The sequence below is a fragment of the Nannospalax galili genome, unplaced genomic scaffold, assembly GCF_000622305.1.
Source record: "Nannospalax galili isolate Female #2095 unplaced genomic scaffold, S.galili_v1.0 scaffold747, whole genome shotgun sequence".
NCBI classification, from domain to species: Eukaryota; Metazoa; Chordata; class Mammalia; order Rodentia; family Spalacidae; genus Nannospalax; species Nannospalax galili.
The window spans coordinates 2003007-2015099 of record NW_008357686.1 but is presented as its reverse complement, the minus strand read 5'-3'; the positions used below and the strand labels follow the sequence as shown (position 1 = coordinate 2015099).

Genomic DNA, 12093 nt, shown 5'->3' with positions numbered 1-12093 from the left:
ATTTCCACAGCAGGTAATTTTACTTAAATTATTACAGCAAGTATTTCAACATAGTGTCTCACCTAGGATATGTATCATACAAAACTTCCTGAGAAGCCTGTTGTTCACCTCTTCCACCTTTCCTAGCTCAACTCCTCATTACAAAGAATGGGTCAAAGGATAGATAAGGCATCTTTTGGAATAAGACAGAGGCTTCTTTTAAGTATAGCTATGTATAAAATTTGTTGGTAGCCCCTGTAAACCCAATATAATGTTTCTGGTCTAAGAATAAAGGGCAGTAAACAGTCAGATACATGTGTAAACTTGAACGTCCTGTAAAAAGAAACCACTTTTCCTCAGTATGGATGAGTGAAAGGACTTGGATTTAGGGTTGTTTATAAGACTGTGCTAAAATGGCTGATTTTCCTCCAAAAAGAGAAAACTGAACTAGCCTGATATACATACGTGTGTGTGTGTGTGTGTGTGTAGTATTTTTTGAGACAGGATCTCCCTGTAGCCACAGCTGTCCTGGAACTCACTATGTAGACCAGGCTAGCCTCGAACTCACAGATCCACCTGCCTTTGCCTCCCAAGTACTGGGATTAAAGGTATACACCACCACGCCTGGCACTAGCCTGATATTTTTAAAAGAGGAAATCACCTGCACAATGCTAACACCCAGAAGCTTGGCAGAAGGATCATGAGTTTGAAGTCACCCTCAGCTAAACATCAAGTTCCAGGCCAGCATGGGCTACATAATGAAACCGTTTCAGATAAAAGAACAATAGAAAAGGGGGGCTAACTACCTAGATGTGCCTAAACCTGTCTTGTATAGTAATCTCTGAAAAATTTAAGGTTTATGCAGAAATAGATTATAATTCTATTTTATACTATAACTACCCTACCCTACCTCACCCCCAATCCAGTTTAATGCTGTCTGTCCAAAATTGTATTACTTTTGTAGTGACATTTTCTAGTTAATGTCCAGTTTATTCTAAAGCACTGCTGTCTATGAAGGCCTCGTGCCTTTATTCTTCCTTTTCTTTATCTCGCACAAATCTCCATTCTTCCTATTCCCTCAGATATCTTTAGTCATTTCATTCTTCAATAATCAAAAACCTCTTAATTTCTTTAATTCTGTCAGACTCATCTACTTACGACCAAATATCACTGTTAAGTCTCCTTAATTTCCTGATCTTTCAAACACATCATTTTCTATACCATTATTCCATACTGAACTACATTAAAAGTAGCTTTTCTAAGAGGACAAGGTCCCATGTAGATGTAGACTAGGAGACTAGGTTGGCCTCATACTCGCTATATATAGCCAAAACTGGCCTTAAACTCCTCCCGATCCTCCTGAGTCCACCTCTGGAGTACTGGAATTACAGGCGTGTGCCATCAAAAACAGCTCTAAAATTAGCTTGATTTTCCAAATAAAAAATTCCTATTTCCTCTTATTCTAACCATTCCTGAAACTCACTCTGTCTAAGAAACTAGTTGAGAACATATTAAATGAAAACATCCACCCATCAAAAGTCCTAGCTGAGGAACTACTGGCAATTGATAGCTGCTAGGAAAAGGAGAGTCAGTTTCTTTTAAGGGTGTGACGTTGGGTCGGTTTACCAGGCTCCAGGGGGAGTACCAAGGGCATTTGGGGAGCACAAATTAGACTCAATAGGCCTTAAAAACAATAAGAGACAACACAAAGTTGGGGGCTTAGCAAGATGAGGGTAGAGATGGTGAAGTGGATCTGAATATGATCAAAATACATTATATGAAATTCTCAAAGAATCAATAAAAATATTTTTTAAGTTCTCAAGAGTTCAACTCCCTTTCTGTATGCATCAAATCTTATCTGAAAAACAATACAACCTCAGTTGAGGTTTAAAAAATTATGAAAGAAATACCGTTAGCAGAATATGGATGCATCAGAGGATGAGTCTATTATGTATGTGTCCATGCACACATATTACAAATGCATATATGCACATAACTAATATAAATGCATTCTACTCAAATTAGCTCAAATCCACAAGCTTAAAAATCAAATCAAATCTGCTAAACCTGACCTAACCAATGGCTGCTTCCTGTAAGCAGATGCATTACCTATGTGACAAAGTCAGTTGCAAGTTACAAGAAACCATAGACAACCTACAGTGAGCAGTTAAGAGTTCTGCTTTTTTGTAATGTAATACAAATGCAAAACTTATCACCCTAGGACAGTGGCCATGTTGTATGATTTCTGAATAATACCTACCATATGTTCAACACTAGGAAATAGTAAATTTACAACTTAAGGAGGAAAACGGAGGCTTGCTTCACAGTGCTTTAATATGAACAGAGTTGAATATGACATTGTCTGACAGAAGAATGAACAGTTTGCTGAACAAAAGCCCCGAGTCAAGATATATACACAGCAGAAATGGGGCCTCAGAGTCTCAGCACTTGTGCACAATAAAAGAAGAAATCTTTTAAAAAATCTGTAATAGAGGATACAAATCAAAAAGGCAGCAACACACCAACACTGGCAAGGTGGGAAAGGGGGTAGAGCCTCTCTCTAGGGGCTGCTCAGCCCCTGGCACAGGCTCAGCAGATAAAGAGAGCTAAATCTATCTCAAGGAACTTCAACATTTAGATGAGCTCCAAATCCCATGTCAAAACCTAATCCTGATCTCTCTGATCAGGGTCACACCAGAATCAGCAATTCTTTCCCCAAGGATTCCCAAGGATCCAATCCTTCCATGATAGGGAGTCTAAGCCAAGAACCATCTTTCTCCTGGCACCAGAGTTAACTTGCTCTCATCCCACCACTTTGACAGAGAGCAGGCCCCAGCAAACAAACCACCACCTCCCAAACCAAAGCCTAGGGCTGTTGCCAGCCTCAAGAAGCTGCTTTAGCCTCTATGATTTGGGAAATCCATACCCAACTACTAGCCCCAATTCAATTTCTAGGGACGACACTGGAGTTCCATGGAAAACAAGTACAGGCAGCTCAATAACCCTGTGACCAAGCTGGGGAAGGCAGCGACAACTCTTGTCCCTGAGCCCCATTAACAGCTCAAAGTGCTTAGGAGAAATCAGAAACTGTGGTTTATGTGCTTCTACCCTTGGGGCAGCACTAAATGGGATGGGGAAAGGAAAAATGGAAGGAGGAAAGTGGTGTTGCTCTTTCCTCCAACCTAGAGGAACCTACAACATGACCCACTCCCACCATTCAGGGAGTCACCTGGCAGTGGTGAGTTGCTCTCATTCCTCAAACTACAAAACCCCAAAAGCTAACCCATAAAGTAGCAAGGGCTTGGGGAGGAGAACTGCTGGCCCATACAGACTCATCAGCTAGTAAGCAAAAAACAGACAGCCAGAGCAGGGAGCCACAAAGGGAGAGGGGCTAGGCAATAGGAGCTCCCCTACTACCCTATGGCTTTCTTCTGACTTTGCAGTCACTGTGATGACAGGTTCAGAAAATACATACACCCTGTTCCACATAACAGTCTGCTTAGATTCTAGGAGGATTACTGCCATGAAAGGCAACAAGGGAAAGAAAAATCAACAAAAGAAACTGCTGAGAAAACTGGGATCAGGACTAGAAAAAAATGAGAGGTTTTGGGTCTCTACTACCTTCCCCCAAAAGGAAAATTTTCATGCAGGTAGGAAAGGCAAGGATTTCCCCTATTCTGAGCTCTTGGTAAACCTAAGAACAAGAAAAATCCCCTAGACTTGCAGCATCAGTATGTATCCAAGTGCCTTACCAGCACAACCCTCCCTTCCCCCACTGTTAGCCTTCTGGCATGGGTAAAATGCCCAAGAAATTGCCTTCTGGTCCAATCCCTCCCCCACCCCAACCCCAAACAAAGAGCATCTGCCTGTGGTTTCCCACCTCTCTTCAGAGAAGAGGACACTAGCAGAGTGCCCGCACGGTGGAGTCTGGTACCAAAGGGCACAGTGCCAGACAGTCTATCAGGCCAGGGGATGGGCAGCCAACTTTAGATCAAAGAGAGAGAGAGGCTTAGTGTAAAAACCAATGTCATTTCAGCAGGAAAAGTAGAGGGCAAGTGGTGAGAGGACTCCTACTGGCGCACCTTCCCAGGGACGTAGTTCCTGTCAATTGCCTCTTCCTGCAGGAACATGTGTAGACAGCGTTCATTCTGAGCCAGTGGGTGCCCAGCAATTCTATAAAGAGACCAAGATAGCTATCAGTAGTATCTGGGAGAGAGAACTGGAACAGGAAAAGGAATGTGAAGGAAAAGACAAGGTCAGCACTAAGGTTTGAGCCTCTAAAGAACAGCAGTGGGGTATTATCTAAACCATAATATTGTAGAGGGGAATGGGAACAGAAGGACATGGTAGGGGAACCTGAAGTTAAAAGGGTTAACATGCATAACATTCTCAGGCCTTGACATACAGGATCAGAATTCATTCAAAGGAATGGAGTTTTACTGTCCAGTCAGCCAATGACATCATAGTACCTATTGCAAAAAGACAAGGCAGACAAAAATACAGAAAGGCCATGACAGGCTGGGGGTAAAGCTTAGAGGCACGTGCAAGGTCCTGGGATCAATCCCCAGCAAAAGAAGTGAAGAAGGGAAGTATGGAAGGAAGGAGAAGGGGGAGGGAAAGGGAGAAGGGGAGAGAGGGAAAGAGAGATCTCACGATGGCAAAAGCAGTAAGCAGAACAGCCAGGAACTTGGCTTACTTGTTAATAAACTGTTCAAGGCCCTGCCTCCTTTCTTCAATAAAAGACTCCTCAAAGATCCCTTCATCTCCTCGGAAAGGGAGTTGCCGCTTCAAAGCTTTCCCGGGCAGTGGCGGTACTACAATCTGCAGGCAGACGTCAAATATCAGCCAGGTGGAGAGGCCAAGAAAGTGAATGAGATGGTAAAGCACTGAATTTCTCCTTCCTTCCTTCCTTCCTCCCTCTCTCCCTCCCTTCCTTCTTTCCCTTCCTTCCTTCCCTTTCTTCCCTCCTTTCTTCCCTTCCTTCCTTCCTTCCTTCCCTTCCTTCCCTTCCTTCCTTCCCTTTCTTCCCTTCCTTCTTTCCCTTCCTTTCCTTCCTTCCTCCTTCCCTTTCTTCCTTCCTTTATTTTTTGAAACAGGGTTACATGTATCCAGGCTGGCTTTAAACTGTCTATGTAGCCAAGGATGACCTTGAACTTCTGAACCTCCTGCCTCTACCTCCCAAGTGCTATATATCTCATTTCTTTTAGGCCTGAGATCCATCATGCTCCAGGGCCAGCTAAGACCCTAGAATAGTCAGGACGGCTCTGACTGACCTAACACTGTTTAAAATTTACCATCTCAAAAGAAAGGAAATAAACCTCAAGCAATCTTCATCTTCTTTAATAATCTAGCACCATCCATGCATTTAGCTAGGCCTTTCTTGACAGTCTACATTTTAGCACCTATAAGAATTTACTAGCCACAAAGGAAAGTAATACTCAAAAAATACTACTCGACTGGGGAAATGGTGCAGCAGGTAAAAGCACTTGCTGTATAAGCCTGAAGACCTGAATAGATTCCAGGACCTATGTAAAAAAAGTCAGGCTGGGGAGGGTGCAGAGACAGGAGGATCACTAGAGCCTAGCTCTAGGTTCAATGAAAGACCCTGTCTCAAACATATAACGTACAGAATGGTAGAGCAGGACACCCACCCTGCTCTTCTGGTCTGCATGTGCCCATATGCCCATATACCATATACCATATACCCCCCCACACACACAAGTACATGGACACACAAAACTTTAAAATAATAGTTTTTTTGTCCTAAACTTAACTCCCACAAGGTTCAATGCTTAGCTCCCAGACCCAATAATTAGGATTTAGTACATAAAAATGTGTTCACCCTTTCTACTCCCTTCAAGATTCTATGGACTGTGAGCTTATATCCTCTGATCCCATGTAGATCTCCTCCTCCAAGAGTACTAATCAGGGGATGAGCTGTACCTTACTATCACGCTCCAACTCATTTTTCAGCCACTCAAAGTCACTGTAGCGCCGCCGTACACAGGATTCTTTCAGCTTGAAGATAGGTAAGTTTGTCTATAGGGAAGAAAGAATTAAGAGAAGTCAGGTGTTATGGCATGTACTTTCAACACTCAGGAGGTCAGGACAGGAGGATCAGGAGTTTGAGGCCAGTCTGGGCTACACAGTAAATTCTAGACCCTCCTGGGCTACATGGTGAGACCCTATCTCAAAAACAATAACCAACAAAAATGAAGAAAGGCAGTAAATAATATTCAGCTTATGGGAGCAACCTATCAGAACCACTGGACAAGTTTCAATGCAGAAACAGCTCCTATGAGACAGGGGATATAGCACAGTGGTAAAGCACTTATATAGTCTGTATAAATACCTGGATTTGATTCCCACCCCCCCCACACACACACACAGAGTCCTTTGCTGCTTAAAATTAATCTGACAGACTCACAGTCACATGTTGTACATTATATTGGTAAATCGTCATTTACTGTTCCAGCTCACAAGGGTTGTCATTTCAGATGCAAGCATGTTTGTCTTAAAGAGCTCTCCAAGGCCCCTTGTCTGGGGCTGAACTTATCCCCTCTAACTCTATGATAGGGAGGGAAGAGAACAGCAAAACAGCCCAAGAGTGAAAACACTGTGTCCTTAGCCGGGCGTGGTGGTACACGCCTTTAGTCCCAGCACTCAGGAGGCTGAGGCAGGTGGATCTCTGTGAGTTCAAGGCTAGCTTGGTCTACACAAGGAGTTCCAGGCCAACAGGGGCTACAGATCATCCAGGGGCTACAGGGAGACCCTGTCTCAAAAAAAATTGTGCCCTTGAGAAGAACTAGAAGGTAAACTATTTCCAATACGTTTACCCCATGATATAAAGGGCTTGCAGTGGGAAAGAGACACCAAAACAGAAGTTCAGCCATGGGAAGTTCATCCATGGTGTAAAAGCTCAATCTGGAACTCCAACTGACTGCCTAACTTCCCCAGTTGGTTTCTGCTGGATGCTATAAGCACCCAATTCCATGAAGTTACCATTCTGTTGCTGTTTTTACTTGGAAGCCTCACCCAAGGGGACACTGCCCTGTCTGGAACTTTCTATCGGGAACTCCAGCTGGCGGTCTTAAAGGGGCTTCCCCAATCGATTTCTGCTGGATATTTTGAGTGCTTGAATTGATGATGTGTTCTGCTATCTATCTCTTTTGGTTTTTTTTTTTTTTTTTGGTCTTTTTGAGACAGGGTCTCCCTGTAGCCCCAGCTGCCCTGAAACTCACTATGCAGACCAGGCTAGCCTTGAACTCACAAAGATCCGCCTACCTATGCCTCCCAAGTGCTAGGATTAAAGGCATGCACCACCATGCCTGCTGCTATTTATTCTTTTACTTTGGCTTGCTATATACTTAAGAAACTCACTCATTCAAAACTGAAAGCATGGCTATTAGATCATTCTCTAGACCACCAATGTATGCCTCTCTCTGCTTTCCTATTCCAATCTTTTCTAGTCTGTAAGTCCTAGCTCAATTCTTACTTCACTCAGAAAAATCTTCCTGGCAATACCAACTGGATATACTGTGGTCTTCCTTCCCCTCTGAACTCCTCTGACATTTATACTTTTTTAGAAAGGATCTCTAACCTAGGCTAGCTTTAGCTCCCTATGAAGCTGACCTTGAACTTTTGGTCCTCCTTCCTTATGCTGGGATTACAGGAGTGCACCACCATGCCCAGTTCTTGCAGTGCTGGGACGTGAACCCAGGGATTGATGTATGTTACGCAAGCCATTTACCAACTGAAATACACTCCCATCCCTACCTCTAAGATAGGGTTTTGCTACATAGCAGAGGATCACCTTGAACTTCTGATGCTCTTACTGCCACACTTTGTCATCAACCTGTCACATTACTGGGTGTTCTCCAAGCTGTTTTATACATATGTGTGTTGCCTTCCTAAATTATGATCTTAAGATCGACAACCTTGAAAACTTTTGCTTCTCCCAAAATGTAAGCTATTCAATACTCAATTACTCAATAGAAACTCTATGCATCTTTTTATCCCCTTACCTAAGAAATGCAGAATGAATGGCCATTATTAAGCTTAGCTTACTGTAGCTTACCCTGATATAAATGACTCATTCCTACATCTTAAATCATTGAGAAGACTCCCTTGGGACTAGTGGCAAGAGAAACCCCCGACAGAAAAAAAATCTTCACTCCTGTTTACAAGTTCTAAATGGAAATGGCCAAACACATGTATTCATATAGAGCATATTTCTTGCCAGCCAATTAAGACCAGTGAATGGGTAATAAAAGGAACCACTACTTTTTTCTATCCAGCTGCTTCTTGGCAAGAAAAGAACATCTTGGAAGAACATCTTGGAGTTCTTCTAGAGCTTCACACATCAATCTCTGCAGTCCTCAAATCTTGAAACTGTCTTCCCAGCCAAATAACTGGCCAACTGACATTAGTTTCAACTCTATCCAAAATCTTCAAGGTCCAAGAAATATCAATAGATTGAAATGAAGTTTGATAAATATATATAGTCATACAAATGATTCTTTAAAAGAATAAACAAGATGGAGAAGAGAGAGTCCATTTTCTTTAAGGGCGTTTCCCCTGGTAGACCCATCATGCTAGTAGATGGGCCCACACTCAGGAGTACATGGGTTATTTTTAAAGGGAGGACTTGAAGTTTGGGGGTGTAGAGAGGTGGAGGGAATCTGAAAGGAGTTAGGAGGAGGAGTGGGGGAAAGTATGATTAAAATACATTTTATGAAATTCTCAGAGAATAAAAAATTTTTTTAAAAGAATGAACAAGAAATTAGACATGGTGGTTCAGACCTGTAATCTTAGCACTTGAGAAATAGAGACAGGAAGATCAGGAGTTCAAAGTCATCCTCAGGTACACAGAGAGTTTTGAGGCCATCCTGGGCTACATGAGACCCAGTCTCAAAACAACAACAACAACTAAAGAATAAATAAGAAACTGGGGGCTGGTGAGATGACTTGGCAGGTAAAGGCATCTGTGACTAAGTCTCACTACCTGAGTTCAACCTGAATATGATCCCTGGGACCCACATGGTAAAAGGAGAGAACTCCTGAAAGCTGTCCTCTGACACACGTTGCCCCCCTTTACCTCCACAACATACACAAAATAAATATGTAAAAACGTAATTTAAAACATTAACAAATTTGGTAGGGCATGGTGGCACTCGCCTTTAATCCCAGCATTCAGGAGGCCTCAGGAGACTGAGGCCAGCTTGGTCTACATAGTGAGTTCCAAGCAAGCTGGGGTTGCAAGGAGACCCTGTCTCAAAAAGAAAAAAAAAATTGAAAACTGGTTTCTTCAAAAGAGAAACCTCTGGTGGCAGCATATGGAGATTTCTTTTATATAGTGTATCTTCTGGATTTTGTACTATGTACGTGTATTAACTGTTTAAAATAATCCATCAGAGGGGCTGGAGAGATGGCTCAGTGGTTACCTTAATCCCAGCACTTGGGAGGCAGAGGCAGGTGGATCTCTGTGAGAGTGAAGTCAGCCTGGTCTATATAGCAATTCCTGGCCAGCTGTGATGTCCTTCCATCTCAGCACCCAAACATCTAAGAAAGAAGCTACTACACAGATATTCCTGAGCTCCAAACTACAAATCATATGAGGAAGTCAGAATTGTGTAATGTAGGCTATTGAGGGTCTTTTAGCTCTGATCAGCACAAAATAAAGGAGACCCTGTCCCAAAAATACAAAGAAAGAAAATTCTCAGAATCTCCTAAGAGAAAAAAGACCTTTGGTATTATGTGAATCTAGATTTCCATTGGAGTTCGTTACAGATACTGTGTTCCCCAAACTAGTAGGCTTTCACAGAAGCCAATAAAGGACTAAACAAAACAAATTCTGAGCAGATTCTTCCAAGACAGCAAGATTAACTACTGTCATTTTGTTGACTTCATTTGACTAAAGAAAATTCTATTCTTCATTACCCCAATATGAAAATATTGTCCTTCCATCTCAGCACCCAGCCACCTAAGAAGCTACTACATATAGTCTTGAGCTCCAAACCCATACGAGGAAGGCAGAATTGTGTAATGTAGGATATTGAGGGTCTTTTAACTCTGATCAGCACAAAATAAAGGGAGAGGAGAGAAACAAAATTCAAGTCCACATCTGAAACACTACACACACACACACACACACACACACACACACACACACACACACACACAAAATCATGTGAGTTCACTATGGCACTTCCCTAGACTCCTCATGCAGGTAGGACCCATTCCTGAATAAAATTAAAGAGAATAGCTTCATCAATATTTATTATATGGAGCTGAAGGTATAGATCAATGATAGAGTGCTCAGTATGCATGAGGCCTGGGTTCAAGCCCCCACACCAGAGAAAATAAACACAAATGACTTTATCAATTTTCCCCAAAACTGGAGTTCAATAAAAATAGTAAAACCCTACGCACCTATATAAGTTAATACAGACAAACTGACTCAACCCCACAGAATGAGGAACCACCATCAATCAATTCCATCATCATTATATAATTAGAAATTGTAGGACTGATAAAAAGCTCAGTGTACCTTCTGCATACTGAAGTTTTGCAACTGAGCCTTGAGAAAGTAATGGAAAGAGCATGGACTTTGGGATCAAAGATTTGGATTCAAATCCCAGCCCTGTCTGATACAGTTATATGTACTTGAGCAAATTCCTAAACTGCATGCTTTCTTGGTTTCCACTTTGTAAAATGTATACAGAAACTCAAAACCAAGTTCAGTGCCTGACCCACAGTAGGAACAAGATGGACAGTCTTTGATGTTATTAGAATACCCAAAGGAAAAAACTATTTCATTCATAGTCCCTAAGGCTCTTAGGTAATGGATCAAGACAAAGTCTCCAAAACCCCACAGCAGTCTTTATGCTGAACAAGTTACAGGTAGGTCCCCTCAGCTAATTAACCCCTCTCCCACGAACAATTCTCTTTTATCATATTTTGAAGAATCTAAATTCCATTCTTCTCCAAAGAGAGAGTTTCAAATAGTTCTTAACTGTGTAAGACAAGTGTTTCTCATGCTTTGCTATTTACTTTTTTCCCTTTGTTTTGGACTTTGGCTACACTTGGAAATTGGAGAGCACCATCTCTCAGATTTCAAAGCACAGGTAGAACACACATTCTCATTCATCTAAAAATGAGAGCACTGATCTTCAATGCTGTTTGAGGAGAATACTGTTCACAAAGAACATCCTGGATCTCTAGACTGAGAAGAAATATAAGAAAAACTAGAAAATAGTTCTTAAAATTTTTGACCCATAACCACTTCAACTGAGCCAAAATACCTGCAAACCATGTACTCTCTGTGCACATTCCATCCTTGCACTATGGACTAAACACTGTGGACTAAGAAAATAAAGTCCTCTGTGGTGCACATTGGAAGAGGCTACTCCTAGAGCAGCTCTGAAATGTCATGTATTAAGGTAACTACAGACCAGAGACAGAATCCAAAAGATTAATATGGGCTAGAAGAGGCATATGGTCCTTCATATACAGAGAACTCAAGTTTGAGCCAATGAAAATTGAAGTAAACATTTTGGATACTTCAAATCTAAAGGATCAGCAGAGGATGAGAGCAGCAACTGACAATTCCACCAATCCCAGTGCAGGGCCAGGTTTCACGTGAGACACAGTATTGTGGTACCTGAGAAAACTTAAGCATAAAACATTTCTCTCCTTCAGATGTTAATCTTAAAAAAGTCATGGAAGCACTCAATCTCGAGATTTCCTTTAAACTTCTGCTCCCACAATTCAGAGGTCTCCCTTTCCTAGACTCTAACTTCACTTTAACCCAAGGTTTTGCTTAACTCCATCATCCCAGAGAGACCTCATTCGGAAGAAGCCGGGCCTTTCTGCCCTCCCTCTTAGAAACGACTTCCCATAACCTAGTTTAGTTATACGGGACCCAGCGATGTATCGCGACTTTCCATCCCTCAGCCTTCCATCACCACTCCCTTCCGTCCTTCCGCCAATTACGATTCCTATCTAGTTGAGTTCCCTACTAATCTTTGTCCATCTTCCACACCCTGCCTCACTTCACTTCTTCCTCTGAGTACTTGTTTTCCCTCCCCCCCCCCCCCCGCCCGAAGTCCCTCT

At 42.2% G+C, this 12093-nt stretch overlaps 1 protein-coding gene across 1 annotated transcript in view; it reads right to left on the bottom strand.

The window, feature by feature from the left end:
• Window positions 1-2294: 2294 nt before the first annotated feature.
• The window catches only part of Snx12 (sorting nexin 12), a 10272-nt gene continuing 473 nt past the window's right edge, over window positions 2295-12093 (bottom strand). The window contains exons 2-4 of the mRNA XM_008855592.3: window positions 5923-6018; window positions 4676-4800; window positions 2295-4152 (exon numbers count right to left, since the gene is read on the bottom strand). Of these exons, the coding sequence (XP_008853814.1) occupies window positions 4050-4152; window positions 4676-4800; window positions 5923-6018 (324 nt within the window). The 3' untranslated portion in view covers window positions 2295-4049. The remainder of the gene's footprint in view (window positions 4153-4675; window positions 4801-5922; window positions 6019-12093) is intronic.